Source organism: Carassius carassius, chromosome 32 (genome assembly GCF_963082965.1).
Source record: "Carassius carassius chromosome 32, fCarCar2.1, whole genome shotgun sequence".
Classification (NCBI taxonomy): Eukaryota; Metazoa; Chordata; class Actinopteri; order Cypriniformes; family Cyprinidae; genus Carassius; species Carassius carassius.
Genome location: NC_081786.1, coordinates 29,671,288 through 29,693,262, shown reverse-complemented (window position 1 = coordinate 29,693,262; position 21,975 = coordinate 29,671,288). Strand labels below are relative to the sequence as shown.

Below are 21,975 nucleotides of genomic sequence, written 5' to 3'. Positions count from 1 at the left end.
ACTGTTTAATGTGGAGTGACAGATCGCTGTAGCGCCTCGATCAACAGACATATTGTGAACTGATCGTCTCCTCCACATTAATAGCAGTTTCAACACAAAATAAACATGACTAAACATCCGAAGGTAAGTTAAAAGAAAGAGTACAATGTTACAATCCGTATCCTGTCTCATGTAATCACTCAATTAGTTGTGATTTAGTGTGCAAAGATGTCGATATAACGTCATTTCAGAAAAAAACATATTCTGTGACCATAAACTCATTAGTCATTAGTAGAAAAATAATAGAGTATAGATAGATAGATAGATAGAATAGAATTGCAAGCTTGCAAATGAGAATCGAATCGAATCTTGAAGTCCTACTGCCAAGGGATGTGCATTTTAAGCAAAATTAATATTCGATAATCGCTGGGTATTATTTGATTAGTAGTCGAAAATCGCACCCCTCCAGCGCATGCACCCACACACTCATGCACGCATAAACACACACCAATAAAAAGAGAGAGAGGGAGAGAGACTGTTCAGGCTTTCAATCTGTATGATAACAAACTGTTTAATTCATTAGAGAACATATTAATATAACCTAACCTAATGACAGGTCTGTCTATTATCAACTGCTCACAAGGCTGTAGGAGCCTAGGACAATGCTACTTTAAAAATGAGCATGAACATTGATATCATTTTTAAAATTCGTTTACAGATTAATTAAGATTAGAACAGATTAATTCAGCCATGAATTTTAGGCTTAAAACACATTATGCGATAAAACAGAATATCATAAAACACAGCAACCGCGAAAACATATTGTGAACAGCCCGAATGACGGCACTTATGTGAACATTAATTTTAACATCTGTATTTATAACAATAACTTATTTTAGATTTTTTATTTTAAAAATGAGCATGTCGACATGCTCTGAAGAAGAAGACGGGGACGCAATCTGTTCAGAATGAGTCCGGCTGAAGAGAACCCCCTATCTACTGTTGCAGCCATTATAATAGTGTAATTATGGTTTTTAATGGCAAAGTGGTCATATTTCGTTTCGATTCATTATTAATTTAATTAAGAAATATGATTGTAACATTTTATGTTTGTTAAATTCAAGTTTGAAGATTAAACTGAACCGCGCTCTGGCCCACCTCTTCCAACCAACCAACCGGGTCCAAGCACGGCACAGAGCGATCACATTAGTCAACCGAACCGGGCTTTGGGGGTCAGACGTGCTCGGCCATGGTTCACATCCTTAGAAAAGAATCGCACAGCCTAATCGATATTCTTTAGTTAAATCGACTATCGAATATTTGAAAATCGTGACCCAACCCTACTACTGCTAACATTATTTAAGTACTTTTAAGATAGTATTATAGTTTGTATTAATTATAATTGAATAGAATAATAATAATTATTATTATTATTTTAATTAATTAAAAAAAAAAAATATTAAAAAATAATAATAATTCTTACACTTCAGGTGAAGTTTTTCCATCAATGTCCTGAGAATTATTATTGTATTTATTTTATTTTTTGGGGGATTTTATTCATTTTTATTATAACTGCTATAAAACTTTTTATAGCAGTTTTACTACAGTTTTACTAGTTTAGTAGTTTTAGTAGTTTTACTACATCGAAATGAGAAATTATTGAAAATGAACAGAATAAAAAAAAAAAAAAATACAAACTCCACACTTTAGGCGAGCAGTGTGACTTGGCAAAACTGCATGACTGCATTAAGATGAAAGAGCAGTAAAAGTGCAGGCTTCTTTAGACAGAGTCTGCTTCTCTGACTGATTTAATTGTAAGTGCGGGTGATGCTGGGTTCAAGGCCGGGGTTCAAAGGTCAACCTTATTTCCTCACCCTGGTTTCCCGTGCCCATGGAGATAGGGTCAGCAGCATGTCAAATTAAATCTCATTGCAGCGTTTCACTGCCTCTTGTGTCATGTATATTCAACCACCTCTGGAAATCCATAGAAAGGTTAACGGCTCGAATAAACAATAAAAAATAGTTCCTTGTTAAAACACTGACCTTGTGCCAGAGAGCGTGTGATGGCTGTGTCCTGAACGCTGCACAGAGACTACAGCGGAAGCTCGCCGAGTGCTACATATGACGTCTTTAGTGAGTAAATACAGTTTTATGACTGGCAAAAAAATATTATGGCTTGTAAGAGGCAAAAGTTTTGGACTGTGGTTCATCATCTTGAATCAGCATTGATAATATGATAAAATGGCATGTTGACAAATCTAGATCAAGCCTCTTCCATTATATTGTTTGCTTGAATACATTCCCTCTCAGAGTCAAACCTTCAGCGTTTGTTTAGAGCTGCTGAATAAAGATAAATGCGTCTGCACCTTCATGCACATTCATTTCATTTATTAACAGCCATATATTAGAAACAGCATATAGAGCAATTCCATTTAGGCTTTATTTTTGAAACTTCAAGGGGAGCTTAACCCCAGGTCAAAGGTCATGCTAAAGGTGACACTTAGCATAATTGCATAAATGTCTGAATGGCTTTATGTTCATATTAAACATGCGCTCAGCAGAGAGTTTCTTCAGCTGCCACAGCTCCGGTGCGAATGAAAATATGTCAATTATGACAAAATAAGACATCTGGCAATAAAATATCTCATGACTGTCCCTAAACATGAAACAAAATTATTCTGGGCCCGTTTTTTTTAATCCAGTGAACAACTGCAGTTCCTTAAATGTGACATATGAAAATCGGACTTTTCCAGGTTTGAAGTGCTATAATCAGGTCGCCGGTGCATCTACCAACCAAGGAAACATGAAAAAGATGAACCCAGTAACTTTGTTTTGGCAAGTCTTTTTCTGCAAGTGTCTGAGAAAATGAGCGAGTTAGATTTCGCTACCTTGGTGACATGGAAAAGGGAGCTCATTATGATATTACCGCCCCTCAATCTATAACTTTATACCCATGATGGAGTCGGTGCACAGCTCTAAAGCCATGGCAAAAGTTTGAGCAAAACACGCTAACTGTTCTGTCTTTGGCTGCACAAACACTGTTTAGAGTCCCAGCCTCAGAGGAGACGAGAGAGCAGTAGAGTTATTGATTTATTTACTGTATACTGCTGCTGCCACACAGATCTAAAACCTTCAGACATAACCGACTGCTGTAACTCGTGTGTTTTTAACGTAAACTCGTGTGTGACAGAGAACTCAGTTTAGTACTCACATGCTGTGACAGCTGTTTTCTGTCTGTGTGCTTCAGATGTGTGCACTCAGAAAACCCTATATCACAAGTTTAAACTCATATGGTTTAAAACTAGGGCTGCACGATTAATCGTATTTTAAGCTTGATAACGATATTCACCTTTCTCGATTTATTAAAAATAATCGTCAGGATATTGGCCGGCTCGTTATTTATCCTGAAACGTGTTTTTAATTTGGCATTTGCGTTATCTTGCATTGCTAACAAGTCTTCACTAGCCGTCATGCTTGTGGTTGTCAGATGTGAAGAGCTTTAAGCTCAAAAACCAAGCTTTTCTCCTTTAAGGAAAAACTTTCCGTCCGGTTTAAACAAAACATGAGTTTGTAGTTGGTTAAATGAAGTCAGTGTATAGTCAGTGGAGGTTGGTTAAAGGACACATGAAATCTTATTGTATTTCTAAGCTGGTTGACTGGTTTTAGTTGGTCATCCAGCCCAGTCTTTGCAGGTCAAAGCTGGTCAGAAGGCTGGTCAGAAGTTTTTTTTTTCAGCAGGATCGAATAATTGTTATTTATTAAATTATTTTTATTTTGTATGTTTACAAAAATGCATTTTGCAGACACTTTTATCTTAAGTGACTTGCATTGCAATCGAGGTATACATTTTATCAGCTCATGTATTCCCTGGGAATCAAACCAGTGACTTTGATGTTGCAAGCATCACTGATCTGCTGTTTGAACTACAGGATTGCTGTAGAAATATAATTTAGCAACATGCAAAGTGGAGGCAGTGTAATTCTTGCCAAACCCTTTGTGTTCAGTGCTGTAGAGTGAGTGAGTTTGTGTTGTGCGGTGTGTTTAACCCTGTCCCGCTGTGTCAGGTGGAGTCAAGTACCCGTTCACTTCCTCGGGCCGATCCCCTCACGTCTGCTTTTGTTCACGGTCAAACCATTTAAATTCATGCTGAGTGGAGCCCACCGAGCATCATGTTCAGTTCGGCCCTAATCTGATTCCAGCCGCTCGCACTAACAGAGTTTCAGCCGCTGTAATAGGATTGCACTACAGTCACAGCGCTGGACACCAATTCACTGAAGATCTCAGAAACCCTCAGCTCAGAAGTCTACGATTCTTAACAAAGAGCTGTTATAGACTCAAGCACAATTACTTCAGCTAAAAACCTGGATGCAGTAGGTTTTCAACTGTACTGCATCATGCTCCAAAACCACCGTCAGAATAGCAAAAGGGTTGGGAGATAGGAGTAATTTCATATCATGATAACAATATATTTTTATAATCCTATAAAACTCAAGCTCACTGAAGATAAACAATGCATAAATAAATAAATCTATGTATTGCTTACACACACACACACACACACATATATGTATGTATAGAATCTATATATAATACACGTGTTAATAACAATATATCTATCTATACAGGTGATGATATATGTTTTCTTTTTCAGCTGTTTACTCTCTCAAGTTAAATCTCTGTGTTTATGAGGATGCTTGTGAAGCCTGGGATTCTGGTAAATATAAGTGTGTTTATGCAGTCGTTGCGATGTGCGCTCCTCACAGAGAAACAGAGCTCTGATGTTTGTTTCAATGGCTTACAGTTGTTTGTTTTAAAACTGCAGTGCTTGGCTGCTCGTTCTTCACCTGGTTCTGTCTCTGCTTCATGCCCCGTGGTGACGCATAAGAGTGCAGTCATCCAAATGATGAAAAAGTATTAACATAAACAATTTATTGTGGGACACCCTGAAATAAACGATAGAGCATAATATGAGATGACAGATGTTTTATTTTGTCCATCCGATATATAGAAGTCAACATTTGAAGTGGATCAAAACATTTCATCAAGTCGTCCTCGAACCTAAAACCAAAATGCATTCTTCTCTTAGGACAACTTTGATTCACTTTTTTGATCCAGTTCAAACGTTCACTGCTGTATATCATTATATCTCACAGCCCTAACTAGCAATAGTGAATCTCAACATTAAACACTCCTGTTTGATTTACTCAATTTAACAACAGAAAGAAAGAAAGAAAGAAAGAAAGAAAGAAAGAAAGAAAGAAAGAAAGATACAGCAACATTGAATTAAATCTGAAATTTTAAAGTACAAAGTCTGAAATAGTAGGCTATTTCTTGTAAAATGCACTTCAATAATCTTATATAACAAATTTTATATAATCAACATTTTACAGTTTGCTTACACTAAGTTCATATATACTAATATATATATATATATATATATATATATATATATATACTACAATTATTTGGCAATAGCACATTAAGCTGATCAAAAAGTGACATTAAAGACATTTATAATTTTATCATTTTTTCATTGCCTCAGATAAAAGCATCAATCAAAATGAATTCATAAAAGTATGACAGGTCATGACAGAAGTTGCATTCTTCAAATGCAGTGAGCCATTCATATTTGAGTCTCATAGAGTCAGCGGGTTCGTGACAGCCACACACACACACACACACACACACGGTATCAGATGCCCCGGCGGGTGGAGGGGAGATCGGTCAGAGGGCCGCAGCTGATGGGCTGATAAAGGAACTCAATTAACTCCTGACATGCTCTCGGACTCATGCACAAACACTGTTTACTGCACTAGCAAACATATTTCATTTATACTGCACTTGATGTCCAAGCAGCAGACAGTTTTGTTTTGTATGAACAGAGCTCTATTTCATGGATGCAAATGAAACGGGGTTCGTCCAGGGCTCCGGGCGACCCGAGCGAGAGCCCACCAGGGGCCACTTGGAAATGTCTGCCCATAAAAAGGCCCCGGGTTAACAGCTACCAAGGGAATACGGGGCTCAGGCCGACCCTGGGGCCGTTCACTCGTGTGTGTGTGTGTGTGTGTGTGTAGTCCTCAGGCTCCTGGGAGCCGTTTTAATCTCAGGCCGCAGTGGAGAGCCGCTCATTCATTAGTGCAGAGATAAACAGAGAGAAGGGGAAAGGTGAAGACGAGCACTTTGTTAAGAAGCGAAGGAGGAATTTGACAAGGATTTATGAGCGACTGATCTAAGGAGGTGGAACACAGCCAATGAGAAATGAACAGAGAGAGAGAGGAAGAGCGCTTGCTGATCACGATTGTGCCCTTCAGACATCAACAACCGCGTTCTGTAACGTTCAACATTGTCACTGCAAATGAAGTGGATTTCTATGTAAAAATATCAGCAGGGTAAAGTTAACCCTTTCTCATCAGTGCTGTCTCTTCTGCAGCTCAGCTGTGTTAGTAATGCTGAGTTCCCATGAACTGAAGTCACTTCAGATGATCAAATGCCTTCAGGGAAATGATTCCAAACGTAAAGAAACATCACATGTCCATTCATTTCAGGTTCAAATGTATGTGACTTTAACTAAGTTGTAGATTTTATTTTACTAATCTTTTTTTTTTCTGTACCAGAAGCTCCTAACACCAAGACAAATTCCTTGTGTGTGTGAACACACTTTGCAGTGAAGCTCTTTCTGATAATTGACAGGTTTAAATGTATGTGATTTTAAGTAAAAGCATATTTTTGATTTAATTTTTACTCACCTTTTTGTCTATTCTAGCTCAAGGATCCTCTGATTAATGATGTTCATCTGTGCAAATAATTCCATATCTTTTTTTTTTTTTTGTAAATTGACCACATAAAATTAAAATAACTGATGAAGTACCGCTGAAACATTTGGTATTATTTTCTGTTGCAACACAGATTTGTGTAACTCTCTCAAAAAAACATACATAAAAAAAAAATGCATACAATAACTATGTAAGTAATAGCTATTTTGAGTGGGAATATGAGCTTAATATCTGTATTGATTTTACATATTTATTAATTAATATTATCATACAATATATTTTATTTACAGTACATTCAATTGGATTATATATTAAGTAATTTATTTATTTGTATGTTTCTAAAACATTTTTATTTTCCCTTCTGATTTACAGTAATAGTTCGCAGTATTTAATGTTATAATTCAAGCAACATGACCTCATAAAATCTACATGCATAATAATTGTATAAGAATGAGTTTTAAAACATTTAAAATAGTGTAGCATGTTACACTAAATAACATCTTTCCAATTTCTTTTTTTTAATTTTATTTATTTATTCATTTTTAACATAATTTCAACATAAAATCACAATGACTGAAGAAAATTGGGTTGCATCAAGTACAGCTGAAATGTTTAGAGTATTATTTTCTTAGGCTAACTCTCATTCTCATATTTATTGACACTTTTATAAACATTAGCCTACAACATTAAAATACATAATTTGGGGGTGGGAGAAAAGCTTAAAGTAATTCATGACAACCTCCATCCATTGCTTCCCCTAGCATTATAGAGTCATCCCTGTGGTTAGGGCCAGTGTCTGAATCTGACGGCGAGGGAGAAAGAAAGAGAAGGAGTGAAGAAAACAACAAGGTGAGAGGAGACAGATGGATATTGGTAGATGGTGCCCGGTTACTGCTGGAGGAGAGACCGGCCCGGCCCAATTAAACTCAGAGGCCAAGGATTAAATTTAGCCCGTCTGCCTCGCATCGCCTCTTCAGACTTTGAGCTCACGGCCACAGAAACAGATCGCATCCATCGATCCCCGTCGTGTCCTTCCTGAGCACAGCGCTGTCCTCCACCCACCACCATCATCTCACTCAACGGCCTCATGCTCAGGAAGAACACCAAACCTCACAATCATTTCATATGATGTACACAGTCATGGACAGTCACTTATTAAAGGTAACAACACTCAACTGCATTGCTTTTCCACTAAGAAGACACTTTTCAAATGAATAAAGTGTGATATATATATTTAAGATATTGTTGAATAGCTTTAATGTATATACTTTGTGTAGTTTGTAGCCTCCCAGGTGATGCAGTTTCAACACAATGAGCTCATATACGGACTGTAAGTCAGGCAGTGTGACGAGTGCGGCGGTGAAAGAGTTAACATGTAAAAGTGTGTGAGCCCAACGGTAAAGCTCCCTCTTGAATTGAACAGTTCATCATGTGAAAAAGTAGTTCATTCCTCGCATGGAGCACACTTGGGAAGGTTTTTTTTTTTAAATCGTTCCCCTAGCTTTTTTCCCTCTTTACACTAGAAATAATGCATATTCCTCATTTTTCTGCTAAATAATTAGCTGCCAAATCAAATATGCTCCTAATGTAAGACATTCATGTTATCTGAACAAGACTGTGTGTGTTCTGTGTGTGTATGTCTTGACACATTTACTTGCACAAACGCAAACACCCTCACATAGAAATATAAACCATGAATGCATATTTTCAGACCGTCTTGTGTTAATCAACCCTGCAACTGCACAATGCCATAACAATCCTAAAGCGTGACACAGAAACGTCAGATGACGTGTGAACTGTATTATGGAATGCATGCACCACTAAGTGAGAGCATCAGCATTACAGTAACGTGTGTGAAGTACAGCTGACGCAAACACAGCCTCATGACAGAGACACGGACAACACATCAAATCTGATTTAAAGACCATTCTCAACAGAGAAACCACTCTGAGCTAACAAACTGCATAATATTATGATTTTATTAGACATACCATTGCAGTTTCAGCACTTCTTTTATGTGTTTTGTAGTGAGGCTGGGTGATAAAGTTATATAGATTTTTTCTAATGTCAGTATTATGTATGGAAGCTCAGAAATGGCTTAAAATGACAATAAAGACATCATAGATTCAACGTGTTTAAATAAGTAAATACTTTTCACTTTAATACACTGATGCATAATGTGCAAGTAAAGCGACTTTTCTATGACCAAACGGAATCAACTGATTCATTTAAACAGACAGTTTAATGAAGTGTTTCTTATAACATGTTTAGCAAATAACTAGCTCGAATAGCCTTTGTTTGGCTGCGGTCTCACATTTCTGAGGTAGCAGTCTTAGTCTAAATGTCACTTAAATACCAAATCATGTCCTATTTTAATATTGGAAAGCTAATATCAAAGGTTTTAAACTAATAGATTTTTGTAAAACACTGTCATTATCACACATCTCTCTTTAAACCAGCACTACTGTCTGTTCATCAAATCCAAAAGCCACTGTATTTTTATCCAATGTTCTGTCTGGTTAATTGTAATGACACTGTTCAGTGATCAATACATGTGTAGTTCTCATATACTGACACCAGATGATTATTACGGAAAGACATTTCTTCAAGCACCACGATGAGCACTAACACAACTCTGTGTGTGTGGAAAATCACAGACTCAGCTGACGCACAAATGAACTGCGAGGGAGGTTTTCCATGTCATCTGACTGCAGGATCTCCACTGTAATGTCCTCTGATGATCTGAGAGAGTTCACAGGTCAACCTGAGAGCACGCAGATCTCATCACCTCCACAGCCTAAAACACCTTCCCACAGACAGAGACGAGTCTGAATACAGAAGCAGTGTGTAGTTACAATCGCAAATTAAGTAAACCAATCAACCTTTAAGCCTTGATCCGTCGTGTGTCCAGTGAACTGTATTCTGAGACCAGCCGGTGATATTAGACAGAAGTCAACAAGGAACGGTTGAGTGACACAGTCCTGAATTAAAAACACTTCAGAAGCTCTGATCTCAAACACTTGTGTGTTAACTCTCAGTCAAGCACTGCGCATGTGAATATGCAAACACGGAATATTCTATAAACAACCTGACAACACATCAGAATCACACCAGTTATGATTACACAAATACTACAGGTGAATTGTAAAACTGAACTGCACAAACTACAGAAGGATCTACAGTAAGATCCTTCCCGTCAAACAGTAAGTCCCGCCCCCAAACTCACAATTCTTAAACAAACAGATCAATGTTTGTCACAATGTTTTACTCTTCAGGTGAAACTATTTGAACATAAACCAGCATTACATATGCTGGGTCAGTAAGATTAAAACATGCAAAAACAAAAAGATTTAATAAAGGAAATCCCAGTTTTTATTTAGCAAGGACACATTAAATTGGCCAAAGTGGCAGTAAAGACATTTATAATTCTACAAAAGGTTTCCATTTCATATAAATACTGTTCTTTTGAACTTTCTATTCATCTGTGAATCAGAAATGTTTCTTGAGCAGTAAATCATCATATCAGAATGATTTCTGAAGATCATGTGACACTGAAGACTGACTGGAGGAATGATGCTGAAAATACAGCGGAGCATCACAGAAATAAATTACACTTTAACACAGATTCACATAGACAGCAGTTATTTTACACTGTAATAATATTTAACAATTTTTACAGTATTTTTGATCAGATAAATGCAGCCTTGAGCAGAAGAGGCTTCTTTGAAAGACATTGTAAAATCTTACCAACCCCATTTATTTTGTTAATAGATGCAAACCGAACGCACAGGGACAGAAGATCCAGTCACAAACTACAGAATCCTAAAAGAGCGCTGTGCATCTCACACACCTGTGGCGACATCATTTCCTCTCCTAAATCCTCCAGTTCCTGGCACAGTGCAGGTAATGACCGTGTCTCTGGACGCTGCACACTCAGTTTGGCTGTCAGCTGGAATCAGAGCAGCAATGGTCACAGACCGTTTCAATATTGATTTCATAAATAAACAGAGCTAACCATCGATCCTAATGTTATTTTGCATTTCAATTACTGCTCAGAAACATAACCTTCAAACGACTGGCCGCTCAATACCAATACCATTCTCTGATAAACGCCCTCGGACATTCGGCCTCACGTTTTTTTTTCTCCTCTCCTCTCCAAAGTGTAAATTAGCGGACTTATCATTTTCCCCCAGCAACATTTGATTACCGAGTAAATCAGGACACGGCACTCGGATCGTTCACTCTCAGTGTGTGGGACTGGTGCAAATACAGAGCAAGTGCTGCGGACGCATATCTGCATTCAGTTGCATGTGCAGCTTTACATGCGACCAGGGTTATTACAGCTAACCTCAACTAAAACAAAACAAATACATGTATAAAATAAAATATATTAGAAATATGATTAATCTATCTAAAAATATATATATATATATATATATATATATATATATATATAAAGCTAACATTTTATTTCAGCTAGTTACCAAAGGGGAAAAAATATATTTTTCATTGCGTTTAAGTTGATTTAGTAACATAACAAACATCTTAATTAATTAATTACTTCAATATATCTATACAAACTAGTACAATAAAATCAATACAAACTAAAAAGACAAAAAAGACAAAATTACTAAAACTTACTTATTATAGTGTGCTGAGGGCCATTATCCTCAGCACACTAACGGAGCAGGGTTTATTTTTAAACCTGCTGTCACGACACGGCCAGGATGCCAAGGTTAGCTCGGTGAGACCTGGGGACGGATGGGCGACGCCGGGCGGCTCGGTGACTGCTGCAGGGTGTGAGAGCACTGAAAGTGACCCTACGGTGAAGACACGCTGAGACCACAGCGCTCACACTACAACACAGCCCTTCTGCCTCAATACACATTCAATTTAGGAATTGACACATGCTTTATTCAGAAATGTGCCATTCTTTTAATATCTGACAGCTACAATACACACTAAACTCTTCAAAATAAAGGTTGCAATAGGGTGTTTTCACAGCGATGCCACAGAAGAACCATTTTGGTTCGTCAAAGAACCTTTAAGCAAACAGTTCTTAATTTTTTGGGTCACATTTTATTTTAAGGTCCAATTCTCTCCATTACCAAACCATTAACTACGACTTTCGCCTCAGTAAATTCCTCATTTGAATTCCTATTTAATACTTAAGGTAGTTGTTAACTTTGGGTATTGGGTAGGATTAGGAATGTAGAATATGATCATGCAGAATATGTGCTTTACAAGCACTAATAAACAGCCAATATGTTAATAATAGGCATGCTAATAAGCAACTAGGTTAAAAGTGAGAATTGGTCCCCATACTAAAGTGTTACCATTTTTTTTTTCCTGATAATCTAAAGAAACCTTTTCTATTATAAACAACCGTGCAACGGATAGCTTCCACGGATGTTAATACTGTCTCCTGAAACACAGTTGTTATAATGCAAGCTTATGATGCATAAAACAAGCTGGTTTGAGAGAGTTAGAGGTGTTAAGAGTGTGAATCAGGGCTATATGTGCACAGATGACAAATATAGAGCACCAAAGACCCTCAGCAGAGCATGTGTCGATAATAAACACGCAACGGAAAGAACGCGGGTGAGTGGCAGGCTACAACACTGCTCTGTGCTCACCAAAAACAATCCCCCGCTGGTACCCAGAGCCTGTGTGTTTGTTTCTGAAAAACCATGCAGCGAATCGAGAAGCGTGCTCGTTTTGGCCAAAGGTCAGCTGGCCGGCGAAGGGCTCGTGAAGAGAATCGAAACCCTCTCCAGAGCTCATGAATATGTGGGCTGACCACAGCCATGGATCTGTGTGAGTAATGTTTTCTGAAACCAAATTACTGTAAGCTGATCCCATCTGGATAGTGTCAGAGCCGGCCGCTTTGGTTACCCGCGATAGCATCTCCTCACAGACAGCAAAAATCTGATTAACCCAACAGCACTGAAACACTTGCTCAAAGAGCGCCGAGCTTTTAACTTAAGATGCACTAATGCAATTCCCACAGCTGCTTTTTTCTGAACCTAATGTGATAAAACGGAAGAGGGAAAACGGAAATGCTGTAGATACGCGTTTTATTCGCTCGATCCGCTAACTCGGTAATGAAGTCAAACAATTGTTCAATTGAGTTTGTCTGACTGTGCTTATGGAGGTTTTCTGCATACGAACGTAATCCAGCTGTCATCCCGGCCGAGAGCCTGAAATGAGGCCGCAGTGAGCGAGAATACGTCTAGTCAGTCTTCGCCCCGGGTCATATTGAATATCCCAGCAGTGCAGAAGACGTGAAAGTGACCGGCTGCATGGCCACGGATCTACACAAGAATACTCAAACACACAGCATGTGCTTTACTAACAAAAGCAGCATCAATCTCAGGACACACGCCAGTAAACATTAACTGTGAATACAGTGCTGTGGTGCATCTGAGGACAGTGTGTGTGACACACACTTAATTCACACACACGCAGTGTCCATCAGTAAATGAACAGCAGCAGCCTGAGATGATGACAATACTCTTCATGCTCATTTAAAATATAAAACACACATTTTATTGAATCACTACAACAACACTTGTTCAAATATTTTTGGAAATGCTTTAACTAACTAAAATTAAATTAAGTGGATTTTTTAAATAAAACAAATAAATGTATAGATGCACAATAAGGCCAGTCAAAAACCTAAAACAGGTTCTTCTATTTCAAAAATGCGCGCACACACACACACACACACACACACACACACATAAAACACTCTATATTAATATTAAATTTGAAATGCTTCAGCAGATGAGTTAAAAAAAATTTGATTCATAATAAAAAAGGTCATTTATTATTTTCTATGCAAAGAGATTAAGAGATATAATTCTATCACCACTACACTAAAATAATTTGTTACATTAACAGTAGGTCAAATGAAAATGTAACATGATGGTGTTTAAGCAACAAGCCAGCAGTGACGCTCAAATTTATGAGATGTGTATTTAATGACAGACAAATAAATTAAGAAAAAATATTTTGTATCTATTAAACATTTTAAAACTCTTCATCACTCTTCCTCACTAAATAAAATCCCACTGCAGTTTTACACTATTTCAGATTGTACATTTTCACTGGAGCTAGAGTAATTTGAGCAAAATGAGTTGCTCTAAATAAAACAATTCATTTTAAATATAAATGTTTGAAATTTGAGATGAACTAATTCTTAATAAAGGTTTTCTAATGGTAAACGTGACTGTGGAAATACATGCGTGGAGGTGTCAGAGCATCTGAGCTCTATTGAACATTTATAATCCGTCTTAGTGTAAAACTACAAAGCAGCTTAGAATGTGTTTAAGATGACTGAAGTGTGCAGAGTGTAATCTAGTCTAATTTACCCAAAACACACACACACACACACAGAGACTGTGAGAGAGTAAATGAAAAAATCCATCGGTGGATAAACACACATTATGCTTTTTGCTCAATCTTTTAAAAAAAAGTTTTTTTTATATATATATATATTAATCCAAGCACAAGGCAAGCATTTACTGATTGATTTTATAAGTTGCTGTTTTAAATTAGAACAGATGACGTTCATGTCAATAGATTGTTTTAAAATCCTGTGTAAAATAAGAATATCCAAATGCTAAATAAATATGTGCATCAAGATAATTTGGAGAAAAGGAGTTTCATGCAAAATTATAAAAATGACTATATTTTGGTAAAAGTTAAGAGTAAGTCTTCTGTAAGTTGCGTCCTCCTAGTCTTTCTGAAGCGAGCGCATTATTCCTCAGCCCGGCGTGAGCTGTGATCTCAGACGGCCCGGGACACCTGCACCCCTTCAGCCGCTCCTCTGGGGCCACTCCACCATCCAGAAGACCTTTCTTTCACCACATCCTCTCTCATTCATTTCATCAACAAACATCCGTCCCGTGCCTTTTGTCCCGCCTGAACCCTTCAGACTTGTTTCCAAACACAAACGGCTCTAGAGAAGTGTCAGACCGATGGGACGCATGCGTCACGCGACACACTACAACAAAGCAAACAACCTACACTGAAGCAGAAGAAAAGAAAAGAAGTGTCTCTAAACCTCAGTCTGCTGACATCAGGAACATAAATGTACATGGAAAGTAGCACTGCGTCCATGCAGATGAAAGCACAACCCTATCGAAGCAGCAGAAAGTTCAGCCAGCGTAAGAAAAATGTACTGTCGACATGCAAAGAAGAAGAAAAAAAACAGACAGACTGATGCTGAAAACAGGAAGCAGTGTTAGTGCGTGAAAGAGGAAGATGCACCTACTGGTTATGATAGCTGAGAGGATCAGGGATGCAAAGTTCGGAAATGTCCATCAGCCCAGTTGTAGCATTCCAGGAGGAAGAGAAGAAGGAAAGAGGAGACGCCGGACACTCGCCTCTCCCCCCGAAACCACGAGCAAGCACCTTCAGAAAAGTTGCGGCGAAAAGCCCCTCCAGCAGCACAGCCCACCGCCAGCTCAGGTACACGTGTGTGTGTGTGTGTGTGATGGGGGGGTCTGATAGGGGTGAAGCGGGGAGAGAGAGAGTGAGCGAGGAGGCAGGAGAGCGCGCTACGATGAGTGTGTGAGCAGCAGAGAGGCAGAAATGAGTGTTTGCATGCTCAGTGTCGGCCTCTTTAAGACCCAAGAGCTTGATGAATATGGAACAGCTGCTGTTGGCTACTGCCTCAGGGGGCGGGGCTTCAGCACACCGATGGGCGGGGCTAAACTGGGGAGGGGGGGGCAGCAGGAGGCGGGGCTGATGTGCAGTGTGCTGAAATACTCCCACAGACATCACACACACGACAGACTGAAGCAAATATATATACAGTCTTCACACAGACAACATAAAACACAACTTATTTGTCCTATCTGAGGAAAACTTTTATTATCTAATATTATCCTTATTTGTTTTGTTTATTTTAGAATAAGATTGTTATTTACAATGACAGTTTGAAAAACCTGTTGTCATCTACCTGTTGTGTTAACTGTAAAGTGTTATTCAAAAACATTTTTTAACTACTGTAAATGAATATAAAATTAAAATTGTAATGTAAAAAATAATTCAGATAATTTAATATAAATTAAAGCAACTGTAAAATGTTATTCAAAAGCATTTTTTTAAGTGGGGGAGGGGGTTAACATTTAAAATCTTTAGTAAACTAGTGCTCATCTAATTATTGTGTTAAATGCAAAATAATATTCAAAAGCATGTGTATATATATATATATATATATATATATATGAATATAAATAAAACTGTGTTCAGAAGTCTACTTTTATGAAATCTGTAAAAATGTTGCAATACGTAAGTGATATAGTAACATTATCAAAGTTAAAGTTTTGATGCATTTGTTTTATTATTTTGAAATGTTTTTATTATTAAAATTTAAATAGAAATATACATGCATTGGTTAAAATGACAGTGTGTTTATGTTATGTGAAGTGTAACATTATAAACAGGAGAGATAACAATCACACTGATGATTGCTGCATTCATTTTTTTTTCTGCTTTAACATTTTTCTACTTCATTAAATCATTTGAAGATTCGTGAGCAAGTGCTGGACTGTTTAAAGTCGCAAGTCAAAGAAAGGGGCGCAAAGCTTTATAATCACCAGAGTCTCTGTGTTGATCAAGTCTTAAAGAATGCAGAGAATGTAGATATAGCGTTTCACAGACACTCATGCTCCTCTGCTACTATATTGCATTTTATAAGCAGAGAATCAGAAGAGAGCCATAGCGAAAGCACACACATAACAAGTGTCCAGTTTGAACAGCTGCCTGAGTGTCACAAATCCACAAAACACACACACACACGCATGGCTGAAGCATGCTGGGTAGATATGCATTGTAAAATAAATCATCATTCAGATGTTAGGAGAGCTGATTTGTGTATTTTTATTGGTCGACATATGCCTGTGACACCACATGACTCCTGAACCCCGCCCTGCTCTATTCAAGGGCTCGCCTTTCCATAATCAATACTAAAACATCACACGAGCCCTATTGATCATCACAGGACTCACTGCAAGCCTTAAAACTCAAACCCAATGCATTCAGAGAGACACCAGAGTCTGAGTGCTCATGTATTAAAGGACAAATGACATGAGCGTAAATCAAATGCATATGTCGTCCCGTCAGAATACTGTTAAAAAATAAGAGCAATAACCTCTGTGTGTTCTGTAACTATTCTTATTTCTCTGACAAGCAATTCAATATATGGATGCCTGTAAATGTGTGCATGCAGCTGATAAAGACACATAACAAGCCAATAACAAAGCACAAACACGAGCGTAAAAAAATACTTGTGAGAGAATCTGAATGTGTGTTTTTTAACTCTATCATCATCTTCAGCGTGTGGCTGATACGGAGTAGATGATTGATGTCTCTGAGGTTCAGGAACATACAGTAGTTTAATTGAAAAACGTCGAATTAAAGGTCATTCATCCACGTACCTAATCCATATGATTTGCGTGCAATCCCTTTGGAATGCTTATTAAGGTCTGGTCTTATGTTACACAGGATTTGATATCAAACGCTGATATTGTGCTTGTGTTAAATGATGAGATCTCTCTAGATTTAATTTCCTCTGCTCTGAGAAACAAACCGCACTGATTCATTTAAAACAAGTTCTAGATGTATATTTAAAACAAAACTGTCCAAGTAAAGATGATTCATATTTAGAACTGAAATATAAAGGCTGTCAATGTATGTTATTCTCAAGTGCAGTTCAGTCTATTTATTACCAATCACTTTGTACAAGCAAGTATTTTAGTTATAGTTTAGTTAATGATTCTCCTTCTCCGGTTCCTGTTGCCACATTTTGTCATATTAAATTCATCACAATAAACTCAGTAAATGCAGTAAGTGTGTGTGTATTGTGTTTCAGTGAGTGTAGTCTCTTATTCCAGCTCTCAAGCTGTTTTATTGATCACAGTGTGTGTATCACTGTTAACTACTCTTTATTTCTAAAGGACAGGTTTCTCTGTTTATACACGTTAATCCAGTTATCTAGATTGCTGTTGATTTTTATAGCTATAACACTACAAGAAAACCGCGTTTTTAGAATTTCATTTCATTTTAACGTTATGTATAAAATGAAGGAGCAGACACTGATCAGACTGTAAATGTGTTGATCTGAGATCGGTGTGGGTTTAGTTTCAGGGACATTCTGTGTGTGTGATTCGCTCAGTTGTGTTATAAACATATTTAAAAATAAATAAACGAACTAAGTTAACGCAACAGATCGAACAAAAGCGAACCGAGGTAGTTTGACGTGTGAATAAAACACAACGGTGTGTGAAAGTTCCCAACACCCCAGAGGCTTTAAAGAGCGCGCTGAAACACGGACAGCAGGAGAAAGAAGCTCAGAAGAGATATATCTGAGGATGTGATGCTCCAGAAGAGGAGAGATAAGTGAGAGAGGAGTGTACCTGCAGACTCAGACACACGGAGCTCGTCTCCATCTCCTCTGCACGTGACACCGGGATAAAGTCTGCCGCTTTCAGGGGAACAACTTGTTCAAACCGATGTAACTTCTAAGAGAAAAGCAGCCTCGTCGGTGTTCTGTTCGATACTGACCGTAACGGACGAGATCCAACAGCAACTGTTGCTATGGTTACCTGCCCACGCGACAGCGACTACGTTCTTAAAAGTTTCTTATGTGATGTTCTGGTTTAAAACGAACGAATAAATCTGACTAATCGTTAGTGAAGTAGGATTTTATTCAAAATCATTTTCGAATACATTTATGTCGAATAAATCGAAAACATGATTTTAAAATAAATGTAAACAATTAAACCTGTGCTTAGGCTAGTCTTACACGTTAGTAATCTTGTTCTTATTTTTATAACTTATTAAAGTCAGTTAGGCCATAAACCAAAACCAGTCATAAATTTATTTTTATTTTATTGTATTTTATTTTTTATTATTTATTTTTTTTATTGAGATTTCTACATCACCCGAAAGCTGAATAAATAAGTGTTCCACTGATGTATGGAAAATATTAGAGATACAACTATTTGAAAATCTGGAATCTGAGGGTGCAAAAAATAAATTTAAAAATATTGAGATAATCGCCTTCAAAGTATTACTGTGCTAATCAAAAATACGTTTTGATATATTCAGGAAATGTACCAAATATCTTCATGATTTTTACTTAAAATCCTAGTGATTTTTGGCAAAAAAGAGAAATCAATAATTTTATCCATACAATGTATGGCTATTGTTACAAATATACCTGCAAACACAGCATGTTCCCCTAACATTAGTAAAACCTTTAAAATCGTGTACATTTTATTAGCTGCATATACTGATTTCAATAAATATATATATATATATATATATATATATATATAATGTATATATTATCCTGGCATTGGAAAGGTTTCCGTTACAATGGGAACCCTGACCAGAGGCCAATGAAAGGCTATAAACAAGAATACTTGGACTAGAGCACTAGTTAGTTGTGTTGAGCGGGTGGATTTCACTGATGAATAATTCAGAAGAACAACATGAGCGTCTGGACTGAGCTGAGATCACACCGGTGTCTGTAATAATCACTGGCTTAAATGTCAGGACCAGCAGTTTTAAAACTGTTGTGACAATAATATAATTTACATTGACATTCAGGTTCATTTGCACCTTTTTGGAGTTGTTGTGTAGAGATCTATCTTATATTGGGGGTGTTTTTATGTTGTTAATTCATATATTGCTAAAAGCCAGACAAGAAAGCAGATGAGAACAACTGCTTCAGGGATATGGGATGAATAGTGTTTTCATAAATACTGTATTACACTCTCAAGCCTATAATTGGGACATCCCAAAGGAAGATATCTGAGTATGAAGCTGTGAATGATTCCATTAGACTCCACTAGAGGGAGTGCTGTTTCACCAAAACTTAAACACCAATCAACATCCACTAACCACTGAAGCCAGGACAATCACTTTACATGCTTTATATATATAGTATGTGTGTGTGTGTGTTTAATTCAGTGTTATTTTCAGTTCTCTGTAAATATTTGTGGAATTTACCATTAATTTCTGAATTCAAATAGTTTAAAAATCCTACACCAGTGTATTAAGCAAACACAATTCTATCATCTGTGTTATTAATATGCACTGTTTTCACATGTAGACTGCATTAATTTAAAACTAATAAGCCTGCATTTGTTACTGAAGACCAAAGAGGAGAAACATTTGATCACAAGATGCTCTCAGAACCACAGAAGAAATAAAAACACTTGAGTTAATAAACGTGGATAGCTGCTCTTCCCATAAACCTTCATCATGTTGATCCAATACAGCTGGAAACATCATAGACTGTGTTTTGGGAGACTTCCTGGGGTCATGGGTGCTAGACAGCGGCTTCTTTTCCAAACTCCTGATACCTACCTATTTTTCCCTCCAGTTGCGGGTGGCTCTGTAAATGAATTAGGACATCATGGCAAACCTGGTTACAGTCACTGGCGTTCAGAGCAGGAGACAGACAAGACCCAGTGAATTATGTCCTCGCATCAAACAGAATCAAGCATTAATCTGAACTTCTGTCCCTCCGAACATTGCATAATTTAAAGCCCAAACATTTTTCTTTCCATCGCTAAACCAAATAAGAGTCCATCCACCCTCCGGTGCACTCGTTTCTCCGTCCGTTCCTCTCGGTCCACTCAGTCCATCCACCCAAATTTCATTTGGAAGCCACGGTCCGGCTGCAGATTTACTCACTTAACAAAACTGGACAGGAGGCCGTAAGTGCTTTTTGAATCTCTGCGTGCACGTGTGTGTGTGTGTGTGTGTGTGTGTGTCTGTCTGTGTGTGTGTGTGTGTGTCTGTGTGTTTGTGTGTGTCTCTGTGTTTGTGTGTGTGTGCGTGTCTCTGTGTGTGTGTGTGTGTGTGTGTGTGTGTGTGTGTGTGTGTGTGCGTGTGTGTGTGTGCGTGTCTGTGTGTGTGTGTGTGTGTCTGTGTGTCTGTGTGTTTGTGTGTGTGTGTGTGTGTGTGTGTGTGTCTGTGTGTTTGTGTGTGTGTCTGTGTCTGTGTGTGTGTGTGTGTGAGGAACGGGGGGTGGGACACTCAAGAAATGAGGATGTCTACTTCATGGGACCTGACAGGAAATCTATACACTGCAATGTTTATCATTCAGTCATTATCTCGCCGCCAAATGGAAGGACAATAATCCAATCATTTAGGCCGGCTTTACCTGAGGCTCTTTCGCAGGTTTTTTAAACAGTAATGTGTCTAATGTGGCAATGATAGAGAGAAGAGTGCATGAGTGTCACTGCATACATAAAATCAACTCTGTGACGGAGCAGCTGCTCTACTGAAGCCGAGTGCTCATCATGTATTGCCTATACCAGTTCAAAAAGCTGATTAAACTAGAATCCAGTAAGATTTCAGACATTCTATCGTGTTGATAAAATGTTTTTGCATGCTAATAAAGAGCAATGAACCAACACAGGATAAATCAATACATTTTATTATTTTATTTTCATAATAATATTTACAAGTTGTTCTGTAAATATGTTTACATTATTACGGTATTATTATAGAGTCATTCTGGTGACCACAGCTGGGAGTTTTCTTTAGAAATTTATTACAGATTAATTTACAAATACACCGTTGTCAATAATAATTTGACATCAAAGTAACGGGGTTGATTGTTAATAGCTTATAGTCAGCTAGTAATAACCTAACATTTTTTTGATTTATGCATATTAAACAACAATTTGCTATACCATACATAAATAACTCATATGCACTACCATACAAAAATTCCAGTAAGGAAGAATTTATTAAAGGGGTCATATGATGCGAGTTACAAGCTTACAAGCTCTTGGGCATGAAGAAGATCTTTAAAGTTGCAAAGACTAAAGTCTCAAATCCAAAGAGATATTCTCTATCAAAGTTAAGACACTGCCAGGCCCCCCTAAAACAGCTCATTCAAACAGCCGCTGCCATGTTGTGAAGATGCTGTGTGTTTCGTTGTGAAAGTGAAACTACCAAAAGAGGACACAAGCAGAAATCAGTGCTTAAGTTGTATTTACAGCACTGTTCCAGAAAAGTTCAACCCAAATATTCAGATGTGTGTAACGCAGTCTATGGAGGACTGTTTCCTGATCCTGGGAGAGTAGCCATCAATGCCGTCTGTTCTGACTCACAGTCTGTAAGTACGTTTTCGTATTTAAAAACCAATGCAACCGGATCTTGACTCGTGAACGAGTCAGTCTATTGTTCG

General features: G+C 37.7%; 1 protein-coding gene across 3 annotated transcripts in view; it reads right to left on the bottom strand.

Moving 5' to 3' along the window:
• The window catches only part of LOC132113105 (steroid hormone receptor ERR2-like), a 99,746-nt gene extending 81,540 nt beyond the window's left edge, over positions 1-18,206 (bottom strand). The window contains exon 1 of one of the 3 annotated variants that reach the window (XM_059520934.1): positions 18,179-18,206. Coding sequence is in view for 1 of the 3 variants with exons in the window: in XM_059520933.1 (XP_059376916.1) it covers positions 15,031-15,080 (50 nt within the window). In the remaining 2 variants the exon portion in view is untranslated. Of the gene's footprint in view, positions 1-1,853; positions 1,949-15,030; positions 15,356-18,178 lie in introns of those variants that run through there. The other 2 variants (XM_059520933.1, XM_059520935.1) reach the window with 2 other exon arrangements.
• Between the last annotated feature and the right edge of the window lie 3,769 nt (positions 18,207-21,975).